The 22,979-nt window shown below is 43.8% G+C and overlaps 1 protein-coding gene across 1 annotated transcript in view; it reads right to left on the bottom strand.

The window, feature by feature from the left end:
* Positions 1-1,287: 1,287 nt before the first annotated feature.
* Positions 1,288-22,979, bottom strand: part of mipol1 (mirror-image polydactyly 1) — a 78,930-nt gene continuing 57,238 nt past the window's right edge. The window contains 3 exon segments of the mRNA XM_024437047.2: positions 1,288-2,249; positions 12,652-12,906; positions 21,726-21,829. Coding sequence (XP_024292815.2) covers positions 2,183-2,249; positions 12,652-12,906; positions 21,726-21,829 — 426 coding nt within the window. The 3' untranslated portion in view covers positions 1,288-2,182.

The raw sequence follows: 22,979 nt of genomic DNA, 5'->3' as shown, positions 1-22,979 counted from the left end.
ACAACAATTCCAATTAGACTAGTTTGGATTTCTCCCTGACCAATTTGGCTGCCATTTTCACACCGTTCTTCTAGAACTTTGAGGGTTTATGACATAGCCCCTCCAATAATTTAACAGGATCTCTATGCATTAAGAACAGTTGACTAAATCAGTAGTTCTCAATTCTCTACTCAGGGAGCCCCAGCTGTTCCAGAGCTACCACACCTAATTCAACTTGTCAATTAACACAATAATAACACCTACAGAATGTTAACAATATAATATGGCTGACCAGAATAACAAACCCTGTATGGTTCTTCAAAAGGATCCACAAATAACCCTTGAGATTGAGAAATGTTTTGTATAGAACCATTCTCCATAAAGGTTCTATAAAGAACCATACAAAAGGGCGCAATATAGCCCCAAAAAGGGTTATAACCATAGCAGAACCCTTTTTTTGGTGCGATATATGACCTTTTTTGAATGGTTCTTTATAGAACCTTAGGAAAGTGTTCTTTATAGCACCATACAGGTTCCTTTTAGAACCATATGATCATGGTTCTTTATAGACCTTCAAAAAATGGTTCAATATAGCCCCAAAAAGGGATCCACTATGGTTAAAAGCAAAACAACCCTTATGTGGTACTATATAGAACCATTTGTTTTTAGTGTGCAATGCCTTTGTCAAACTCTGGCCAATTAGGATATGACAATAGCCAAAATAATAGTGCTATGGACAAAATACAAATGTATTAAAAGAGATTTAAAGCTCTGCTTAAAATGTAATTATATAAAGCCTAGAAAGAAGTTCAAGTTCCATGAAATGGATATGCATGGACTACTGGAGTTACAAAAATATACCCCTCTCTATATACTTTGACCTACTTTGAATACTTCTAAAAACTTAATATTGCTTCATGAAACCTTTAGTCAGCGAGAGAACAAATACGACAGTTGTGTAATTTAGAGAGTTTTGTCATATGGATCTTACAAAATGAATATCAGAGGTAGCGGGTTTATTTTTTTTTACTCTTTAAGACCTGTTCTAAATTAGCACACTTTGAGAGCTGAACCTTATATACACAGAAGTGTTAAAAAGACAGGTTTATCTTCAAATAGAAGTTTATATCAATCCATAGGGATATAATGGTCGTGACTGAGTTGAGAAAGTACTTTATAAAAATGAAGAAAAAAAGTCCAGAGAATAAAACAAAATTTTTAGTGGCCCACTAATAATGTCACACCTTTTGTCTTTGAGTAGAGTAAATAGTGTTGAGTTACCAGATTAAAGGATGAAGCATATTTTTATCAGTTGTTTATATGTTTTATTTCATACAATACTCACACCATAAAATGTCCATAAACTATCACAGCAATACTAACTTTATAATACAACAGATGCAAGAATACAGGAAGTTGATAGGTGATGTTCTTCAAATCACAAATGCCATGACTGATTTGATTTGAGAGCATCATGGAGTTGACTATATAAATCACGTTATTTGGCCCGCGGCAGCATCGACGCCGAATCCAGGCAGCACCAGCAACCTTTACAATACAGCACTAACCTTTTCAATGAAATACTGTATATGTCAGGACACTGTATTGATCTGGGATATCAAAGAGAATACATATTTTATCAATAAAAGTAAGGCACATAGGCATCTCCCTTGTAACAGAGATAGGCAGCAACACAAACAGCAACACACAATTTAGTTGATGACAAAACAAATGTAACATGATTTTTAGTAAGGTAAAATGTAGAATTTAAGAAAGAAAGAGGGAAAAAGAGAGTGGGCAGCAACAAACCAACAACCCAAGTGGTTAAACAGTTTACGATTCAGTTTGAGCCCAGCCTGGAATGAGGCTTTGGAGTGCTGCACTTCTTACAACTGTTTGCCCAGTTAAGGCTTGGGTGTGTTTACACAGCGTTAAACACAACAGCCCGGGTCTGGGCAGGCAGGGAGGCAGCCTGGACACCAGATGTGGCCGTTCGACTGGACAGTCGCTCAGGCTGCTACAGTTCGGGCAGAGCAGACAGGGGCTGCATCACAAATGGCACCCTATTGCCTTCACTATTTTTGGCCTATAGGGATGTAGGGCACTGGTCAAAAGTAGTGCACTTTATAGCGAATAGGGTGCCATTCAGGACAGAGCCAGGAACTGAGTGGACTCACTGTTGCTTCCCCCGACGTAGTCTCAGTCAGATGACTGTCCGGACGCTGCCTGTCCCCACCTTCTTCCTCAGCACCTCCACCAGCCGCTCCAACCTGCACGGTGACAAAGAGAATAACATTCATTATAATACATGGGTTTAATATAGTGCTCTTTAATGACCTTTAATGACATGTAGAGGAACCCCAAATATAGGGATGGGGAGGAAGAGAGGGAGACAGGGGAGGAAGAGGGGGAGAGGGGAAGGGAGGAGGGGGAGTAATAATGGGGAGATAGGGTGAGGAAAATAGGGAGATGGGGTAAGGAAGAGGAGAAGAGAAAGATGAAGAGAGGGTGTGGGGAATGAATGCACCTCTCCTGGTGCAGTGGTTCCCAGCACACCCTAACTAACACAAGGATACACTTGTTACAAGGCAGACCGGGGGTAGGATATAGATGCTTCTTTAAGTGGTAGTCAGACCAAACCGACTGTACAAATCATTGAAATACACTGATTCTCTTTTCTCTCTCTCTCTCTCTGATGTAGTGTTTTTCCTGGCAGAGAGGCAGGACAATAATGGTGTCCTTATGGCTGAAAAGAAAAGCAAATGATTCCCTGACAGGATGAAAATCACAGTGAATTGATGGGCGGGTGAGAGACAGGAGAGGAATGCTTTTGGAGCGAGAGGCTGGGTGAGAGAGGGATGAAACAGCACATTGCTTTTTTGGCTCTCTGGAAACAAGACATGTGAAGCTGGCCAAAACATGCAGTCATCACACATTCTAATTTTAACCTATCCAAACTATTATGGATCTGCTACTGAAATATGGATGTGATTTTACACATGTTTATTGGCGGGTTGTACTTTTCTTTTCTTTTTACAAGAGTCAATATTAATATTCCTAGCTATTTGGTTAAAAAGCATCCAACTGGAATTATGTTATGGTCAAAGATGTAGGGAAATTGGCTTTGACTAAAGAATATTTTGTGTATTTTCAAATAGGAACATTTCACAGGACTTGAGAGGTTTTTATCTTGTTCAATGATAATATAAACTCAGCAAAAAAAGAAACGTCCTCTCACTGTCAACTGCGTTGATTTTCAGCAAATTTATCATGTGTAAATATTTGTATGAACATAACAAGATTCAACAACTGAGACATAAATTTAACAAGTTCCACAGACATGTGACTAACAGAAATTGAATAATGTGTCCCTGAACAAAGGGGGGGTCAAAATCAAAAGTAACAGTCAGTATCTGGTGTGGCCACCAGCTGCGTTAAGTACTGCTTGCATCTCCTCCTCATGGACTGTACCAGATTTGCTAGTTCTTGCTGTGAGATGTTACCCTACTCTTCCACCAAGGCACCTGCAAGTTCCCAGACATTTCTGGGGGGAATGGCCCTAGCCCTCACCCTCCGATCCAACAGGTCCCAGACGTGCTCAATGGGATTGAGATCCGGGCTTTTCGCTGGCCATGGCATTCCTGTCTTGCAGGAAATCATGCACAGAACAAGCAGTATGGCTGGTTCCATTGTCATGCTGGAGGGTCATGTCAGGATGAGCCTGCAGGAAGGGTACCACATGAGGGAGGAGGATGTCTTCCCTGTAACGCACAGAGTTGAGATTGCCTGCAATGACAACAAGATCAGTCCGATGATGCTGTGACACACCGCCCCAGACCATGACGGACCCTCCACCTCCAAATCGATCCCGCTTCAGAGTACAGGCCTCGGTGTAATGCTCATTCCTTCGACGATAAACACGAATCCGACCATCACCCCTGGTGAGACAAAACCACGACTCGTCAGTGAAGAGCACTTTTTGCCAGTCCTGTCTGGTCCAGCGACGGTGGGATTGTGCTGGACTGAGGGCTTGTGTGCCCACGTTGTTGCAGGTGATGTCTGGTGAGGACCTGCCTTACAACAAATCAAATCAAATCAAATCAAATCAAATTTTATTTGTCACATACACATGGTTAGCAGATGTTAATGCGAGTGTAGCGAAATGCTTGTGCTTCTAGTTCCGACAATGCAGTAATAACGAGCAAGTAATCTAACTAACAATTCCAAAAAAAAAAAACTACTGTCTTATACACAGTGTAAGGGGATAAAGAATATGTACATAAGGATATATGAATGAGTGATGGTACAGAGCAGCATAGGCAAGATACAGTAGATGATATCGAGTACAGTATATACATATGAGATAAGTATGTAAACCAAGTGGCATAGTTAAAGTGGCTAGTGATACATGTATTACATAAGGATGCAGTCGATGATATAGAGTACAGTATCAACGTATGCATATGAGATGAACAATGTAGGGTAAGTAACATTATATAAGGTAGCATTGTTTAAAGTGGCTAGTGATATATTTACATAATTTCCCATCAATTCCCATGATTAAAGTGGCTGGAGTAGAGTCAGTGTCATTGACAGTGTGTTGGCAGTAGCCACTCAATGTTAGTGGTGGCTGTTTAACAGTCTGATGGCCTTGAGATAGAAGCTGTTTTTCAGTCTCTCGGTCCCAGCTTTGATGCACCTGTACTGACCTCGCCTTCTGGATGACAGCGGGGTGAACAGGCAGTGGCTCGGGTGGTTGATGTCCTTGATGATCTTTATGGCCTTCCTGTAGCATCGGGTGGTGTAGGTGTCCTGGAGGGCAGGTAGTTTGCCCCCGGTGATGCGTTGTGCAGACCTCACTACCCTCTGGAGAGCCTTACGGTTGAGGGCGGTGCAGTTGCCATACCAGGCGGTGATACAGCCCGCCAGGATGCTCTCGATTGTGCATCTGTAGAAGTTTGTGAGTGCTTTTGGTGACAAGCCGAATTTCTTCAGCCTCCTGAGGTTGAAGAGGCGCTGCTGCGCCTTCCTCACGATGCTGTCTGTGTGAGTGGACCAATTCAGTTTGTCTGTGATGTGTATGCCGAGGAACTTAAAACTTGTTACCCTCTCCACTACTGTTCCATCGATGTGGATGGGGGTGTTCCCTCTGCTGTTTCCTGAAGTCCACAATCATCTCCTTAGTTTTGTTGACGTTGAGTGTGAGGTTATTTTCCTGACACCACACTCCGAGGGCCCTCACCTCCTCCCTGTAGGCCGTCTCGTCGTTGTTGGTAATCAAGCCTACCACTGTTGTGTCGTCCGCAAACTTGATGATTGAGTTGGAGGCGTGCATGGCCACGCAGTCGTGGGTGAACAGGGAGTACAGGAGGGGGCTCAGAACGCACCCTTGTGGGGCCCCAGTGTTGAGGATCAGCGGGGAGGAGATGTTGTTGCCTACCCTCACCACCTGGGGGCGGCCCGTCAGGAAGTCCAGTACCCAGTTGCACAGGGCGGGGTCGAGACCCAGGGTCTCGAGCTTGATGACGAGCTTGGAGGGTACTATGGTGTTGAATGCCGAGCTGTAGTCGATGAACAGCATTCTCACATAGGTATTCCTCTTGTCCAGATGGGTTAGGGCAGTGTGCAGTGTGGTTGAGATTGCATCGTCTGTGGACCTATTTGGGCGGTAAGCAAATTGGAGTGGGTCAAGGGTGTCAGGTAGGGTGGAGGTGATATGGTCCTTGACTAGTCTCTCAAAGCACTTCATGATGACAGATGTGAGTGCTACGGGGCGGTAGTCGTTTAGCTCAGTTACCTTAGCTTTCTTGGGAACAGGAACAATGGTGGCCCTCTTGAAGCATGTGGGAACAGCAGACTGGTATAGGGATTGGTTGAATATGTCCGTAAACACACCGGCCAGCTGGTCTGCGCATGCTCTGAGGGCGCGGCTGGGGATGCCGTCTGGGCCTGCAGCCTTGCGAGGGTTAACACGTTTAAATGTCTTACTCACTTCGGCTGCAGTGAAGGAGAGACCGCATGATTCCGTTGCAGGCCGTGTCAGTGGCACTGTATTGTCCTCAAAGCGGGCAAAAAAGTTATTTAGTCTGCCTGGGAGCAAGACATCCTGGTCCGTGACTGGGCTGGGTTTCTTCCTGTAGTCCGTGATTGACTGTAGACCCTGCCACATACCTCTTGTGTCTGAGCCGTTGAATTGAGATTCTACTTTGTCTCTGTACTGGCGCTTAGCTTGTTTGATAGCCTTGCGGAGGGAATAGCTGCACTGTTTGTATTCAGTCATGTTACCAGACACCTTGCCCTGATTAAAAGCAGTGGTTCGTGCCTTCAGTTCCACACGAATGCTGCCATCAATCCATGGTTTCTGGTTAGGGAATGTTTTAATCGTTGCTATGGGAACGACATCTTCAACGCACGTTCTAATGAACTCGCACACCGTATCAGCGTATTCGTCAATGTTGTTGTCTGACGCAATACGAAACATCTCCCAGTCCACGTGATGGAAGCAGTCTTGGAGTGTGGAGTCAGCTTGGTCGGACCAGCGTTGGACAGACCTCAGCGTGGGAGCTTCTTGTTTTAGTTTCTGTCTGTAGGCAGGGATCAACAAAATGGAGTCGTGGTCAGCTTTTCCGAAAGGGGGCGGGGCAGGGCCTTATATGCGTCGCGGAAGTTAGAGTAACAATGATCCAGGGTCTTTCCACCCCTGGTTGCGCAATCAATATGCTGATAAAATTTAGGGAGTCTTGTTTTCAGATTAGCCTTGTTAAAATCCCCAGCTACAATGAATGCAGCCTCCGGATAAATCGTTTCCAGTTTGCAGAGAGTTAAATAAAGTTCGTTCAGAGCCATCGATGTGTCTGCTTGGGGGGGGATATATACAGCTGTGATTATAATCGAAGAGAATTCTCTTGGTAGATAATGCGGTCTACATTTGATTGTGAGGAATTCTAAATCAGGTGAACAGAAGGATTTGAGTTCCTGTATGTTTCCTTCATCACACCATGTCACGTTGGCCATAAGGCATACGCCCCCGCCCGTCTTCTTACCAGAGAGATGTTTGTTTCTGTCCGCGCGATGCGTGGAGAAACCCGCTGGCTGCACCGCTTCGGATTGCGTCTCTCCAGTGAGCCATGTTTCCGTGAAGCAGAGAACGTTACAGTCTCTGATGTCCCTCTGGAATGCTACCCTTGCTCGGATTTCATCAACCTTGTTGTCAAGAGACTGGACATTGGCAAGAAGAATGCTGGGGAGTGGTGCACGATGTGCCCGTCTCCGGAGTCTGACCAGAAGACCGCTTCGTTTCCCTCTTTTTCTGAGTCGTTTTTTTTTTTTTTGGTCGCTGCATGTGATCCACTCGGTTACACTGGTTGTAAGGCAGAACTCAGGATCCGCATCGCGAAAAACATATTCTTGGTCGTACTGATGGTGAGTTGACGCTGATCTTATATTCAGTAGTTCTTGTCGGCTGTATGTAAAGAAACCTAAGATGACCTGGGGTACTAGTGTAAGAAATAACACGTAAAAAAACAAAAAACTGCATAGTTTCCTAGGAACGCGAAGCGAGGCGGCCATCTCTGTCGGCGCCGGAAGTATGCAGGCCTACAAGCCCTGCGGACCGTCTGAGCACTGATGGAGGGATTGTGCGTTCCTGGTGTAACTCAGGCAGTTGTTGTTGCCATCCTGTACCTGTCCCACAGGTGTGATGTTCAGATGTACCGATCCTGTGCAGGTGTTGTTACACGTTGCAGAACAGCCACTGCGAGGACGATCAGCTGTCCGTCCTGTCTCACTGTAACGCTGTCTTAGGTGTCTCACAGTAAGGACATTGCAATTTATTGCCCTGGCCACATCTGCAGTCCTCATGCCTCCTTGCAGCATGCCTAAGGCACATTCACACAGATGAGCAGGGACCCTGGGCATCTTTCTTTTTGTGTTTTTTAGAGTCAGGACACTAAAGAGAACTTTCTACTAAGTTTTCATAACTGTGACCTTAATTGCCTACCGTCTGTAAGCTGTTAAGTGTCTTAATGACTGTTCCACAGGTGCATGTTCATTAATTGTTTATGGGTCATTGAACAAGCCTGGGAAACAGTGTTTAAACCCTTTACAATGAAGATCTATGAAGTTACTTGGATTTTCACGAATTATCTTCGAAAGACAGGGTCCTGAAAAAGGGATGTTTCTTTTTTGGCTGAGTTGAATTCCATGGTTATAATATCACTAAAGGGAATTAGATAAAGCCAAATTAAATGGTATCTTCAGGAGCACCATGGACAGGTGAAGAGCATGGTGCTAAATAGGAGGAAATTAACTAGATTACATGTAGCAAAAATTGCCCTTCAATCATGAAGGACACAAGCACATCGTGACGAGTGAACAAAATGTGAAAAGAAATGTTCTTTTAATAATTGATGAAGCAATGGAAGTTTTCTTCCAAGTGCAAACATTCTTCTTCCATAGAATTCAAAACTTTGGGAGCACTTAGACAGGGAAAATCTCCAACTGTGAATGAAATTAGAATAGAAAGCCGGGACTGAACCCCAGCATAGAGCAGGCTTTTCGTTATAGAGTGAGGATTTGAAGCGCTTTCCATGAAAATCTTATCCCCGTCCTCCCCGTGACATCACTGATACGGAAATAATAAACTTGACACAAGTGGAAAGGCTACACTGCTCCTGTATTGTAATAGTTGCAAAAAAAATAATTTTCACTTAGATTTTTCATATATACCGTAACAAAAATCACATATTATATCAAAGTTACCTTTTAAATGTAACCTTGACTTGTAAGGTGGGGGAGTGGATGTTGATGAATTATTCTTAAATTCCTGATACTGTGCATGTGCCACGCACGCACACACCCTGAAATAACAAACCCCTTTACACAAGGAGGGACAAGGAAGAAAGACCCATCGCTGATATTTTTGAGGGAGTGCGGTCTTCTCATCTTTGATGCACGGTGCACTAGTTGTTTTCCCTCAGCAGCTCAGTTGTAATGATCTGATAAGAGCCTGAGGGTGCGTCAAAATGATCTCTCCTTTCCCCCAAAGTGTGCACTGGTTCACTTCCCTTCATGGATTTGAAAAGAAATGACTGGTATACATACAAACACTAAATTTGTGGGGGGTAGTGAACGAGGCCACACTTCAGCAGGATGGAGAGATTATTGGGACGCAACCAGAGAATTGCGCTGCCTGCGAGACTGTCTAAGCTGTGACCTGCCAATCTGCTTTGCCAAGGGTTTCTACCGACTGGCTGGTAATCAGGCAGCATCTGGGAGTGGTCTGACCCAGGTATTGTCTGTCCGGAAGTTATTCTCCATCTGTTTTCCTCAACATGGCGAGTCATCGCCACCGCAAACCTGTGTTTATTTATGCGTGGTGAGGATGACACGGCGGCTAGCGCTGTGTGTAACATCAGCTTGCTGTGGAGGAGAGATCAACATATTAGCAACGGGGAGAGAAAATAAGGCCAAGAGGATTGCTAATGTTTAAGAAAGGTCCAAGTCACAAAGGCCATGCAAACACTCCAGCCACTGAATGTACAGGCCACGCACACAGGCCAACACTCACTGATACACACAGGCAAACACGGCCCACCTAACTAGTTAACATGAACACGAGGCAAGAAATCCCCCCCCTCCCCCCTCAAACACACACAAACATACACACACACACACACACCTTGTCCCCCTTGTGTGTAAATGGTGCAGCCCCTCGTTGCATTTTTAAATATATGCATTAGCCTCTCTGTCACGTTTAGACAGTTCCAGCTAGTGTGTGTCTCTGTCCAAGGTGTACTGGTGGGGATTTGGAACAACACTGTTTACCAAGGGTGGCCAGTAAACCCAAACACACACGCCGGGGAGCAGCCAGAGAAAACATAAATCCTGATTAAGAATTCAGTGTCACAAAACCAACAATTATAGCTGGAATAAGATGGAGTAAACACGCAGCTCTTCGCATTCATTCTAAACAACGCCAAATCAGACTCTTCTTGCAATAGAGCAGTAAACTATAAGCTACCAGTGTTTCAGTAGAGTGTGCATTGTACTGGATGGATGGTGCACTTGTTCGTATTTATCAAGGTTTTAAAGCTCAGAAAGTGTTTAAACAGTACATATACAGTATATAATCAATAATTAATACAGTTACACATGGCATCGAAAATGCAATGTTCAACAGTTACAACGATGACTCATAAGAAAGTTACATAACACCAACTGAAGTTTGGGGTCACATAGACGAGTTGAGTATCTGGAGCATTAGCATTTGTGGGTTCGATTACAGGCTCAAAATGGCCAGAAACAAAGCCCTTTCTTCTGAAACTCATCAGTCTATTCTTGTTCTGTGAAATGAAGGCTATTCCATCAGAGAAATTGCCAAGAAACAAAAGATCTCGTACAACGCTGTGTACTACTCCCTTCACAGAACAGCACAAACTGGCTCTAACCAGAATAGAAAGAGGAGTGGGAGGCCCCGGTGCACAACTGAGCAAGAGGACAAGTACATTAGAGTGTCTAGTTTGAGAAACAGACGCCTCACAAGTCCTAGACAAGAATAGACTGATGAGTTTCAGAAGAAAGGGCTTTGTTTCTGGCCATTTTGAGTCTGTAATTGAACCCACAAATGCTGATGCTCCAGATACTCAACTAGTCTAAAGAAGGCCATTTTTATTGCTTCTTTAATCAGGACAACAGTTTTCAGCTGTGCTAACATTGCAAAAGGATTTCTAATGATAAATTAGCCTTGGATTAGCTAACACAATGTGCCATTGGAACACAGGAGTGAGGGTTGCTGATAATGGGCCTCTGTAAGCCTATGTAGATATTCCATAAAAAATCTGCCGTTTCCAGCTACAATAGTCATTTACTACATTAACAATGTCTACACTGTATTTCTGATCAATTTGATGCTATTTTTATACACTTGCAAAAACATCTAAAAACCTGTTTTCGCTTTGTCATTATGGGGTATTGTGTGTAGATTGATGAGGACATTTAAAAATAAATAAAAAATCATTTTAGAATAAGGCTGTAACGTTAAAAAAAGGCTCCTACTTTCCGAATGCACTGTAGAGCAGCAAAGGCTCTGAGATATGATGATGATGATGATGAGAGAAAGACAGCAGTAAGTAGCGTGCCCGTAACTAGTGGGCGAGGACCACCACCTCTTGATGAAAAGGGTCTTTGTGTCCTTTCGTCTCCTCCATGGCCAATTTTGATTCAGCAGGCAGCTTCGGATAGGTCATTAGACATTCTGCTCAGCCCCTCCATCAATGGAGCTGCAGGACAGTCAGCCCCCGGCACTCAGGTGCCACATTCTGGGCCGCCTCTCCGTTTCCTCTGGCAAGCCGTGTCCTCTAGGGGGTGATGAGGGGTGAGGGGGGAGAGAGCGAGGTAACTCGGCTCCTCGTGCATTCTTCTCACAGCCGTGCGACGGGGCCCTCGTCAGCGCTGCTTCCCACTGACTCCCACACCACCACAACCCAAATGGTGCCCTATTTCCCTATATAATGAGCTTCTTTTGACTTGAGCCCTAGTGCACTATAGAGAATAGGGTGCCATCTGGGATGCATCCCAGCAGGACCAGAGCCATCCATCTGGGGGTCAGTTAACGGTCGAGTGTGACTGTCTTCTGATGCTGCTGCTGCTCATCCTTGGCCTGGGCCGCAGTCTCTACCCACCCTCCACACCTTGACACATCTAACCCCCCTGACAGGCCTCTTTCTGGGAAAGGATCTGACTGAAAGATGTCCCAGTCCCAGGCCATGCTCTGAAATTGTTAACACTACCTTGTTGGCCTACACTAGGAACCAGTAGTCAAAAAAAAATCCATAAAAGTGCAGAACATCAGTAACAGTACCAGTTCAGTGCACGCAAAGTAATTGCTAGCTGCAGTTTTCCAAACTATTCCCAGTCTGCACACTGCAAGAGCAGTTGAGCCAGTGGACTGAAAATGTTGCCTTCAAACGGGAAGTGTGCGTTAGTTTTTACATTTAGAGTGAAGGTTGTAGAAGACACTGTGTGATCTTCCAAGCATAATGGAGGCCCTCCAGTGAGGATCGTTTAAACACAATACCAACCAGAATCCCCTCTTTTCTCCCTCCCAATCTGAGGGGTGTGGGGGGGAAGCCTTTCAGCTTTCCCAGTGCTGAGAACTGTCACCCCCCCATCACCATCCCCCCTGTTAATTCACCAGGCAAATAGATGAGCAGGGCGACTGCTGTTTGTTTAGCGGGGAGCGGGTGGCCCCAGTGTGACTGTGGGAGGATGCAGGAGCAGCAGAGATCAGGCTGGGACTGAGAAGAGAAGGCCTCCCAGACAACTAGTAACCAACTATCCTTCAGCATGGACACCCCTAGCACAAGTCAAGAGGATGGGGGTAGGGTGCAGCAAGAGTCATGGGGGGGCGAGAAGGATTTGGGGATCGGAAGGGTGGGGAATCTGTTGCAGGGGCTAGGGAGAAGCATGCGTTTACCAAATTCTTGTCATGGGGCAACATGGCGGGGGTTAAAAAAACATATCTATATTAAGTGAAACTAAATTGGCGGTGGTGGATTTGACCTTCATTTTCAGATGTCGAGAAAGTACATTTGATTTAGTAGCAGTTTTTCATGGGCTAGTCATTACTGAGGGGTCTGTAAAACCAGAGTTGTACTCTAGTTAGCTACTCACTTCTGTACTTTCTCGTTGGCCTCCCTCGCTGCCTCTTGGGAGTGTTGTAGCTGGGCCTGGGTGTTCTGGTGCTCTGAGGCCATTCTCTGGAGCTGAGCCAGGAGGGGCTGCTGGTGGGGGGGACTGACCAGAACAGAGGGGGCTTCCCTGGACTGAAGGGGCTTGGTCTGGAGGGTCTGGGATGGAGAGCTGAGATATGAGGCCCCTTGCTCTCTCTGACTGGTGGCCCCTAACTCACACTGGGCTTGGTGCAAGCTGTAGGGAGAGATAAGATAAATTAAATGAGATGATACTTAATTGCAGTGGTGTAAAGTACTTACGTAAAAATACTTTAAAGTACTACTTAAGTCGTTTTTTGTCTGTACTTTACTATTTATATTTTTGACTACTTTTACTTCACAACATTCCTAAAGAAAATAATGTACTTTTTACTCCACTACATTTTCAATTCTTAGCAGAACAGGAAAGTGGTCCAATTCACTCACTTATCAACAGAACATCCCTGGTCATCCCTACTGCCTCTGATCTGGAGGACTCACTAAACACAAATGCTTCGTCTGATTTTCTTATTATAAGCTATTTGAATTATTTATACTTTTACTTTTGATACTTAAATATATTTAAAACCAAATACTTTTAGACTTTTACTCAAGTGGTATTTTTCTGCGTGACTTTCACTTAAGTCATTTTCTATGAAGGCATCTTTAATTTTACTAAAGTATGACAATTGGATACTTTTCCCACCACTGCTTAATTGAATTCTCCCTGGCATCACAATAATCGATCATCACACAGATACTAAAATGTTACACAGTAAAACTATGAACGGCAGCACATCACCAGCAACATACTAGTACTTCAGGAAGCTACAGGGTGTCAGCTAACAACATTATCGTTAAGACTGTTAACAAGGCACTCTGAAAAAAGCAGTTCTCATTATATTTGATTGACACATTGATATGATCCTTTGGCTTTGAATTCGGTGGGAGGAAAATATTTGTACATGCTGGGTCGCCTGAACACCAAAGAGGCACAACTACTGGAAACAACCTCAGCTACAACAAGTACAGCATAGGTTGTAGAAAAAGGAAGGATGTGAAGTCGCTGCAATGATACAATAGTAGCTCTTGTAGCTTGAAAGTGCATTACAGGGATGATGCACTGAACAGGCTTCCAACCAACAAGTCTCCTTTCCTCTACACTTCTGACTTTGCAGTCAGAGTGCAGCTGGACACATTCCTAACACAAACAGACAGAAACTTGACCTTAACCAATGAAAGCATGCCTGCAGTTTAACTGACAGTAGGGAACGTTATTCTGTATTAACACCCCGTGGCAAAGAGACACGTTTAATATTCAAACGCTATGTCACTACATGAGACAATATCTGGAGGCAATAATGCAGCAGAATGTCAGTGGAATATATTACCGTACATTACTGACGGGACTGACTGACTGAAAGCATCAAACGAGTGTGACCGAGTGTGTGTGTGTGTGTGCGTGTGCGACTGAGAGCATCAAACTGGTTGAGACATAGGAGCGCAAGGTGAAAGCAGACAGGTGTTTCCAATGAGATGAGAGAATCTCTCAAATAAAGAGAGAGAAAGCAGCTCTCAAATAGAGAACGATTGAGGTAAACACTACATCGGTGTGGTTATATTATCAATAGAGCTTGGTAGGGTGGTAGGGTACTCTTCACCTTCGTAAAGGGCTGACAAAACCCATGATCTATTGGGAAGGAGAGGAAACCAAACATTTCCCATTGACCCCAACTCTGACTATGTATACATTCCAAATGGTCCCTTACCTGGGATGCATACATAGTCAGAGTTGGGGTCAATGGGTCAAAAGTACTATATAGGGATTTTTAAAATTTAATTTCAACAAGGCAAGTCAGTTAAGAACTAATTCTTATTTACAATGACGGCCTATACCGGCCAAACTCGGACGACGTTGGGTCAATTGCGCGCCGCCCTATGGGACTCCCAATCACAGCCGGTTGTGATAAAGCCTGGATTCGAACCAAGGTGTCTGTAGTGACGCCTCTAGTACTGAGATGCAGTGCCTTAGACCGCTGCGCCACTCAGGAGCCCAACTAGGATCAGGGAGCCATTTGGGACAAATCCTATTACAGATGTATTACTCCATTCTTCACTCGATTACAGTACAGGAACGATACCCTTGCCCGTCACCAGTTCAGTTATTAACCCAAACCAATTCCAATGCATATTTTTGGACAATCCCACAAGAATGTGTCCAATCAATTGAAAAAATATATTTGAAAAATATGTCTCACTGGCAATATGATTAAAAATGAGATTGGATAATGAGGCTCTCGCTTTCTCTCCTCTCCAAAGACCAATATATGATCCTTAATTCAGCAAGAGTTTCAAGTCACTGTTATTGACGCACAGAGATAAAATAGAAATAATAATCATCAACATCATTGAACAATCTGGTGAAGGCCATTGGATGACACAATCCTTGACTTGCAATATAACATAGTATGCAATAACCCCAGGGCATTCCACTTCTATAACTGAAAGATTTATATGATATATTTTCCACAACTTGCTTGATTAAAAAAATCACTGTACCTCAGCAGAGTTAAGTATCAATTCAAAGCTAAACATTAAAACAACCCCATTCATTGAAGGGGCAGGTAACTAGCTAGGTCAAGGCTCTACAACCCTGTTCGTGGAGAGCTACTCTCCTGTAGGTTTTCACTCCAACCCCAGTCGTAACTAACCTGATTCAGCTTCTCAACCAGCTAATTATTACAATCAGGTGCGCTAGATTAGTGTTGGAGTGAAAACCTACAGGACGGTAGTTCTCCAGGAACAGGGTTGGAGAGCCCTGAGCTAGGTAATACGGTTTTTGTCAGATAACAATACCCTTTCTATCCTCCATTAGCTCTATGAGCGACATTATAGTCAGTTGTCCACTGACGGCTGACAATCTAATCTAGATTAATGACCAGAGGTCTCTGCTGCCATTCCAGGTAGGCGTGTGGACATAGCTTTAAAATCATATCAGTCATTCTGGCCTGTAATGAGTTTCAGAGGGGGAAGATGAAGCTCCTGTTTAATGCTTCCTCTTGTTTTTCAGAGCTGAGGGTAATCAATTCAGCTGTGCTATTGATAGCTATTGGAAGTGATGTAAAGTTTGTGTGCTTTGTTTAATTAAATGTAAACATATTGGGTCTGAAGGTCCGATGACAGTGACAAACAAGGACAGAGGAGGGAGGGGGAGTGTTGCTTAAATATGGATTATCTTATCTGACCCTGGCAACCGCGCCTCGACTCCCCCCAGCTACGCTATACCCCTCCCTTTACAACACACATGGAAACCAATCAACAGGAAAGAGAAACCTTGTCCTCAAACTGTTCACTTTCATTTCCTGGTAGAGCGAAAGAGCGAACGAAGCAGGGAGAGAGAATGGAGGGGGAGATTCTGAATTGGGCAAAATATCTGTCTTCTCCTCGACTCCTCTGTGCCCCGGAAACCGATAAGTGGTCGAAGAGAGTGTCAATTCGTTAGTAGGCAAACATAGGAGTCTTCTCCCCTCCTTAATTACCTACTTCGGCAGAGGATGCACGAGAGTATCCTCGCACTTCAGAAGTGTTTTCAAATCCGCCAGCCCACCTTTGAATAAGTTGTTGTTCACACACATTTAAAAACAATACGCTACTTATCATTGTATCTGTAAAATGTATTGCACAACTAGCGACATTCGTTTTGATCAATTCACAACGTTATTATGGGATTTCATCCCTGTAAACGTCAGTTGCCTGGTGACACGTGAGTGGAGGAGTCTCATTTCATGCAATGAAACCTTTCCTCTCCTCGATGACCTTTCTCAAAAAGAGGCAAGGAGAGGACGGACGACAATTGAGATTCTCCCAGGGAGACACAGAGAGCTACCTATTGAGAGAGAGAGAGTGGTTAAACGAGACCACAAACCAGATGAGAGGTCATTTGAAGTTGTGTTTCTAACTGAAATCTGCTACTGGGATCACATTAAAGTAAAATGAGGGGATTTCAGCACCAATATTTAATAGTGCTGACATCTTCCATGGGAAGTACTCCTTGGAACAACAACAACAAAAGCACAAGGCCATGCATGTACTGTACTGTTAGAGCTGATCACGTTCCATTCATGAGGACGAGTGTCCGTTTAATCTAGCTAGAAAGTTCCTGTTGTAACTGATCTGATCACATTTCATCCATCTGTTATTCATCCAAATACCCAGCTGGAGTGAGACATAGGTCTAGTAAGCGCCCATGACTTTCTTGTCATGAGGTACAGTATTTACAACAAGTTCCGCTCCAGATTCCTCATTCTTATCTCCCCACCTGCTCTTGTGCGTCTGTGTCTATCTATAGGATGCTCATGACTATTCACTCTGTGTTTCTGAACATGGTGGCTTTCTGCTCCAGTTTCTGCCAGTGACCCATAGAACAGTCTGCAACGCAGAACAGTTAGCCATTAAGTCCCCCAATCAGATAACACCGCACAGACGCTAGAGCTCAACGAACCTGCCCTCCAATTCTAGAGTTGGGGTATATCACAAATGGCACCCTATTCCCTCTATGGTGTGCTACTTTGACTAGAGCCCTATGAGCCCTGGTAAAAAGCAGTGCACTATATAAGGGTGTAGGGTGCCATTTTAGGATGTATGTATGGTTAATGGTTAGTGTGGAGGGGGATTGTTAAGGGCTGGGTATGTAAAATGCCATTTAATAGAAACTTATCTCTCTGGGCTCTAAACAAATAAACCACAAGGTCAGCAGAGAAGGCCTGGTCACAGACCCCTCCTGTTACCAGACAGGTACACCAGGTACTGGACAGGATAACGTTTGTGTCACCTACCTCTGAGAGGCAGCCAAGTCACCTCACCTTTTATGACACATGTACAGTATCCCAAGCCAAACCACATTAACTGGGAGTATAGCCACCTTCAGTACCTTGGCTCTAGACTGGTCCCAGATCTGTTTATGCTGTATAGCCAACTACTATGGTCGTTGTCATGTTTGGCATGACAATATGTTAAAGACCATAGCAGTTGGCAAGACAGCACAAACAGATCTGGGACCAGGATATCTTGGCTCCTACTACCATAGAAATAAATCACAGTGGGACACTCTCAGCACTGGGAGGAGTGTCCATGCTGTTTATACTGGCTTGTCCCTAAATAACGCGTGTCTATCATCTGCCTACGATATAGGAACACAAACCAATTTCGGTTTGAGGTTCGAGAGTTTGCCAGGGTGCTGCTGTGCGTTTTGAATGACTTCCTCCGTTTCTATCTCGATGGAGTTTAGCTTGCTCGGAGGGCTCCCAGACAATCCGCCAAATGTATTGGGCAGCACAGACTGAAAAGGAAGGGCTAACCCTGAGTCTGAGGCAATGGTTCACTTTTCCTTGTTGTTACTCAGTCAGGCAGGATTGATGGTGACGTACGTTTTGTATCACTTTAAAATGAACCTAAATTGCCCCGTGAAAGTGAAGAGGAAATTCAGTAACTCCCGAGGGACAGTGGAAGTTGATAAAAATACTTCTTTACTGTTAAAGCCAATGTGGAGCCTTCATCTGGGTTTTGTGCAGATATGAACGTATATAGTGAAGCCCCAGTAGGAAACTCTAGGCAGCCTGTCTTGTTTCCGTCTGCTAGCCAAGCAAATGACTATTGAGTTTTTAGGTGTTAAAGTGCGACCCACTCAGCCTCCGCTATAATCAGCCTTCCCCAGGGAGCCGTCTGTCTGTCCGTCCGGAGTGTTAATACGTGTCCTGCTTGGGCTGACTGACTCCCTCCAGCAGCCTTGGGTTCAGTCCCAAATGGCACCCTATTCCCCTATGTAGTGCACTACTTTTGACCAGGGCTCATAGATCTCTGGTTAAAAGTAGTGCACTATGTAGGTAATAGGGTGGCATTTAGGACACATTTGGAACACAGCCCTGGTCTGGCTGGGTCTCAAACAAAGCACCGGCCGTCTCCCCTCTCCCTCAGCCCACCGCCCCCAGCACCTCCAACGTCAACCCTTTAAAACAACTGGCCCCCATCGGCTAGTACATTTCTCCCTATTTTTGCTTTTTATCAACAGGGGTTTCTCTGAACATGGAACCCCATAATGTGAGTCTGTGTTTTGACGGGGTAGGCTGGCTGGTTGCTAGCGTTTTGGCCCCTTCTCTTCTTCTTTATTTTTATTTGACGTCTGCTGCCTCCATTTCATATGATTGGGTGTGTTGTTATCCTGGGGACACAATGGAGAGGGCCAGTGAATCCTCAGAGCAAACAGACACACATAGCCGGGCCATCTTCTCTTCTGGGCTTTGTTGGGCCTCGAAGGCTGGTTCCCCACATAAAGGTCTAGCACCACAGGACCAGTACAAGACCCACTCTTCTATCTCGCGCTTTCTTTCTCTCGTTTTCACACAAAGCAAATTGTCTGAGAAGAGGAGAAAACAATGTCGTCCTCAGTGTCCTAGGAGTAAAGCCAGGGTGAGGTGGGGGGGCTTCAGAAAATCCTACTAGTGTTCTCATAGAGCCTCTTCCCATTTACTACACTTCTGGTAAAAATACCGTTGGCTACACATATTACTCAAATGTAAACTTGCGTGCTTGCTACGTCTTGCCTACTACCCCAGACAGTTGCCCCCTTAGAGCGGGGCAGTGTGAACAAAATTGTCACGGTGAGCCAACATTCTTACAGTATAAATGGTAATAGCAGAGAAATGTTTTTTTAAACAGCTGAAATCTATAGACATTTTCCTAATATTTGAAACTTTATTAAGTTCCTGCATGAAATTGTAGTAACAGCCTGTGACATTCTGAAAATGTCACATTAGCTGCCGGCTGCACTGAGCCAAATAAAACAATGGAAGCCCATCCCCAAAAACATGTCAAATGTAGTCGCCCACCCCCCACATTGTGTGGTGATTTCAGAGGTGGGGGGAGGGAATTGTTTTCCAGGGGCCCAGAGTTTTTCCTGACAGCCAACTTCAGACCCAAGTTGCAGCGTACAACAGTAATAAATCAGCTGTAAAAAAACGGTTTTATATGGGCCTATGCAGGGTTGCATCGTATAGGCCTTTGCATCTGTAATTAAAAATATACTCATACAGTATGTCACCACTATTGTGTTAATTGATTAATTAAAGTCAATAATATTGATTAAAAAGGCCGAGGTAGCCTAGCCACCTGAAGTGTGAATATAAACCAAATTTGATCACATTCACATCTTCTCAGAATACAAATAAATGGGCCTATTTTAGGCTATAAATACATACTGTAGCTTGGGCTATAAAAACATGATGCTACGTTTCCCCTGGCCCCCATGTGATCAGAGCGCATAGGTGTTTCTAAGCTACCTGGAGCTGTGGTTGTTATTAGTAGTCTACAGTTGACCAGACTGAAGCACAGACTAATTGTGCACATTTACAAATCATTAACATTTTCTTTTTTTGTGGCTGGTATGGGCTTCCATATAAAACAGCTTATTGTGGTGAATTCACTCATACCTGCATTTTCAGTCGCAATTTGCTTTTACCATATGTAATGATTTGCATGATATTGATAAAAAGATATCATTTGTGATAGGCTAACATTACTTGATGAAGACACGCCCTTATAGTAACTCTTATAGAGTCCTTAAAGTAATTTTGTCTTGTAGCATACAGACGAGAAAATAAATCCTTTAATTGTCTGCACATACATGCATGTAAATTGTTGCATTATTCAAGAGTGTAATATGGTTTGATTACATTATTCAATAGTGTCATATGTTTGAGAAGAAAGGTTTCTGTCATTGTTGAATAGTTTGTGCTTAATGGCCAGGGGCTACAGTGATATTTACAGTCAATTTGAGCCTCGAACCAAAATGTTCGGTTGCCATCCACAACGAAAGTTAAGGCAACGATGTAACGTGGTAGAATTAGAAAGTAGAATTCTCTTTTGTCGCCCTGCTCCTCAGACTCTTCTTCGTATCTCGTAGTGGGAATAGGACCATAGATCTGTCACAATGTGTTAACCAACGCCAGCCAAACACTCAACCACGTGACAGATGAGATGCAGATAAAAAAAACAAAAACAAAACGTACTATCAGAATATGGGAAACATTAAGAACAGGAGTCAGGTTTACCAAACCAGAACGGCTACTTTCTGAGCCAACGGAAAATACACAATGAAGGACATCTACACGGCTGGAAGTTCAAGTGTCCCATGTTTTTTGTCTCTTTTTTTTTAAGGCGTTCATTTCTTCCATTGAGTGACAAATGACAAAAACTGTCATTGGAGGATTAAAGCTGAGACAAATAAAAAGCAACCTTTCCTTATTTTTCTGTATTTTCCAAAACGTCTGATAAAGAAGTTCCCACGGATTAATATTATAAGTCTAACTAGAGTGTAATTACATATTTTAGCTATCTCAATCCAGAGCAAACACTGCATATGAGGTCCAGTTTTAACTCTTAATATGGATTTTCTTGAGTACGTTGGAGGGAGAGCTGGCTCAGAACATGCTTCTCATTTTTAATAAGTGGGAGAACGATGATCTGTCTTGCTGTGCAGAATTGTATTTGATTAAGAAGTTAAAATGAGGTGTGATACCCCCAGCTCTTTCAGCCAAATACAATTGAAAGGATCTATGGTCCCATGAATGTGTAACACTCTCCCTGCTGCCTGTATTATTGGTGCAGAATTGGATTCAAAATTACACTGGAATATAATACTTTATTACTAGGGTCAGTATTTTACAATTGTTATATTATATATATACAATATATATTGTTATATTATAGATATGATGACACAAATGACTTCCCACTAAGATCCTGCTAAGTCACATCGAAGCAGACTAATATATCGCTGATCATATTTCACTGTTGTGCCTTTAAATATCCAATATCCACAGCAGAAATCATATCAATGTACCAAGCAGCAACAAACCATATATTCCTATCAACTGTGAATGTTCACTTATGCAGATAGGGATTCCTATATTTGAATCGTCTATGCAGATGATAGTGAAGGTGTAGCATTTTTAAAAGGGGAAGAGTGTGTGTGTGTGTCACCTGTGGTACGTTCGCAGTGTTTGTATTTCCTCCTCCAGCCGTTGAATGTGCTCCAGGGCCCTGTCTCTCTCTCTCTGGACCGCCTCTACGTCCTCCTGGTAACACTACAACACAACGGACGGACAGACAGACTGTTCAGAATGACGCAGATAGAAATGCAATGAATAGATCGAACATGATTACTAATTGTAACATCACTGATCTTTTGTGTAGAACACATATGGCTATCTCCAGCACCTTCTGGTAAAAACACAAGGAACAGACACACACACATCCCATCACAGTCTGACAAACATAGCTTGTAGCAGTCAAGTGACATTGTGCCCGGGTGGTTGAATCAATGTTTTTCATCAATGGTTCTCTCTTTCTGAAAGAAGACATTCACAAATGCTCTTTGATTTGACAAAGTTAACACACTTTTCATAAAAACATCTTATGCATTCCGTTTTTGAACACTGGAAAAAGTAGTTTACTCAAAACCAAATCATGTTAAAATGCAGCTGAATTATCACTTCTTTACGGGTTCTCGCAGTAGTTTTCGTACTGAGGCCGAAGCTGCAAATGTAAGACCACTGATTCCTCTCACACAGAGAACTATCCATGTCTGCAGCGTAGCAGCGGATGTCTTTTAACTGCGTTTTAATTCAGCGCATGTAGAGCGCCAGCAGTCCCAGCAGCACACGGGGAGCATCCTACACAATGAGGATGCTCTGAGGGGATCCCATTCATGCTATTGTCTCTCCACTCAGCACCTACTCAGAGGGCCTACCGGGAAGGGAGGCCGGCGGGACTGGTTGCGGCGGTGGGTGGGAGCAGGGGACGCTGGGTAAACAGTGTGTGTGTGTGAGTGAATGTGTCCTGGGCAACCCTGTGGTTAAACCTGGCCCACAATAAAGACCCTGCTAATTAGCAGCCGTTGAAACAGATGTATTGATGGTCTCAACAGCTGGGAGAGGAGGGAACAATGGAGGAGGTTTAAATAAACAAGGCAGACAGGGCCATACTGTAAATGACCGCAATATCTATAGCTTCTGTGTGATAGAGGAGGAGGGAGAGAGCTAGGAGGGGCTTTGTCTAAATCTGTGAGGAGAAGAGAATTGGACAAAAGGGTTATGTTCAGTAGGGCACTGCAAAAAGGGAAATCTGTGTTCTTATTGGACATATTTAGAAAGTACCTAACTGTTAAAAAGTAAAACATAAATAAAAAATGTTGTCGGGTGGAAAAATGCAACTAATTTTTTAAGCCTTTTATGA

Source organism: Oncorhynchus tshawytscha, linkage group LG11 (genome assembly GCF_018296145.1).
Source record: "Oncorhynchus tshawytscha isolate Ot180627B linkage group LG11, Otsh_v2.0, whole genome shotgun sequence".
NCBI lineage: Eukaryota > Metazoa > Chordata > Actinopteri > Salmoniformes > Salmonidae > Oncorhynchus > Oncorhynchus tshawytscha.
The sequence above is the reverse complement of the archived record's forward strand: the minus strand, read 5'-3'. Positions and strand labels throughout refer to the sequence as shown.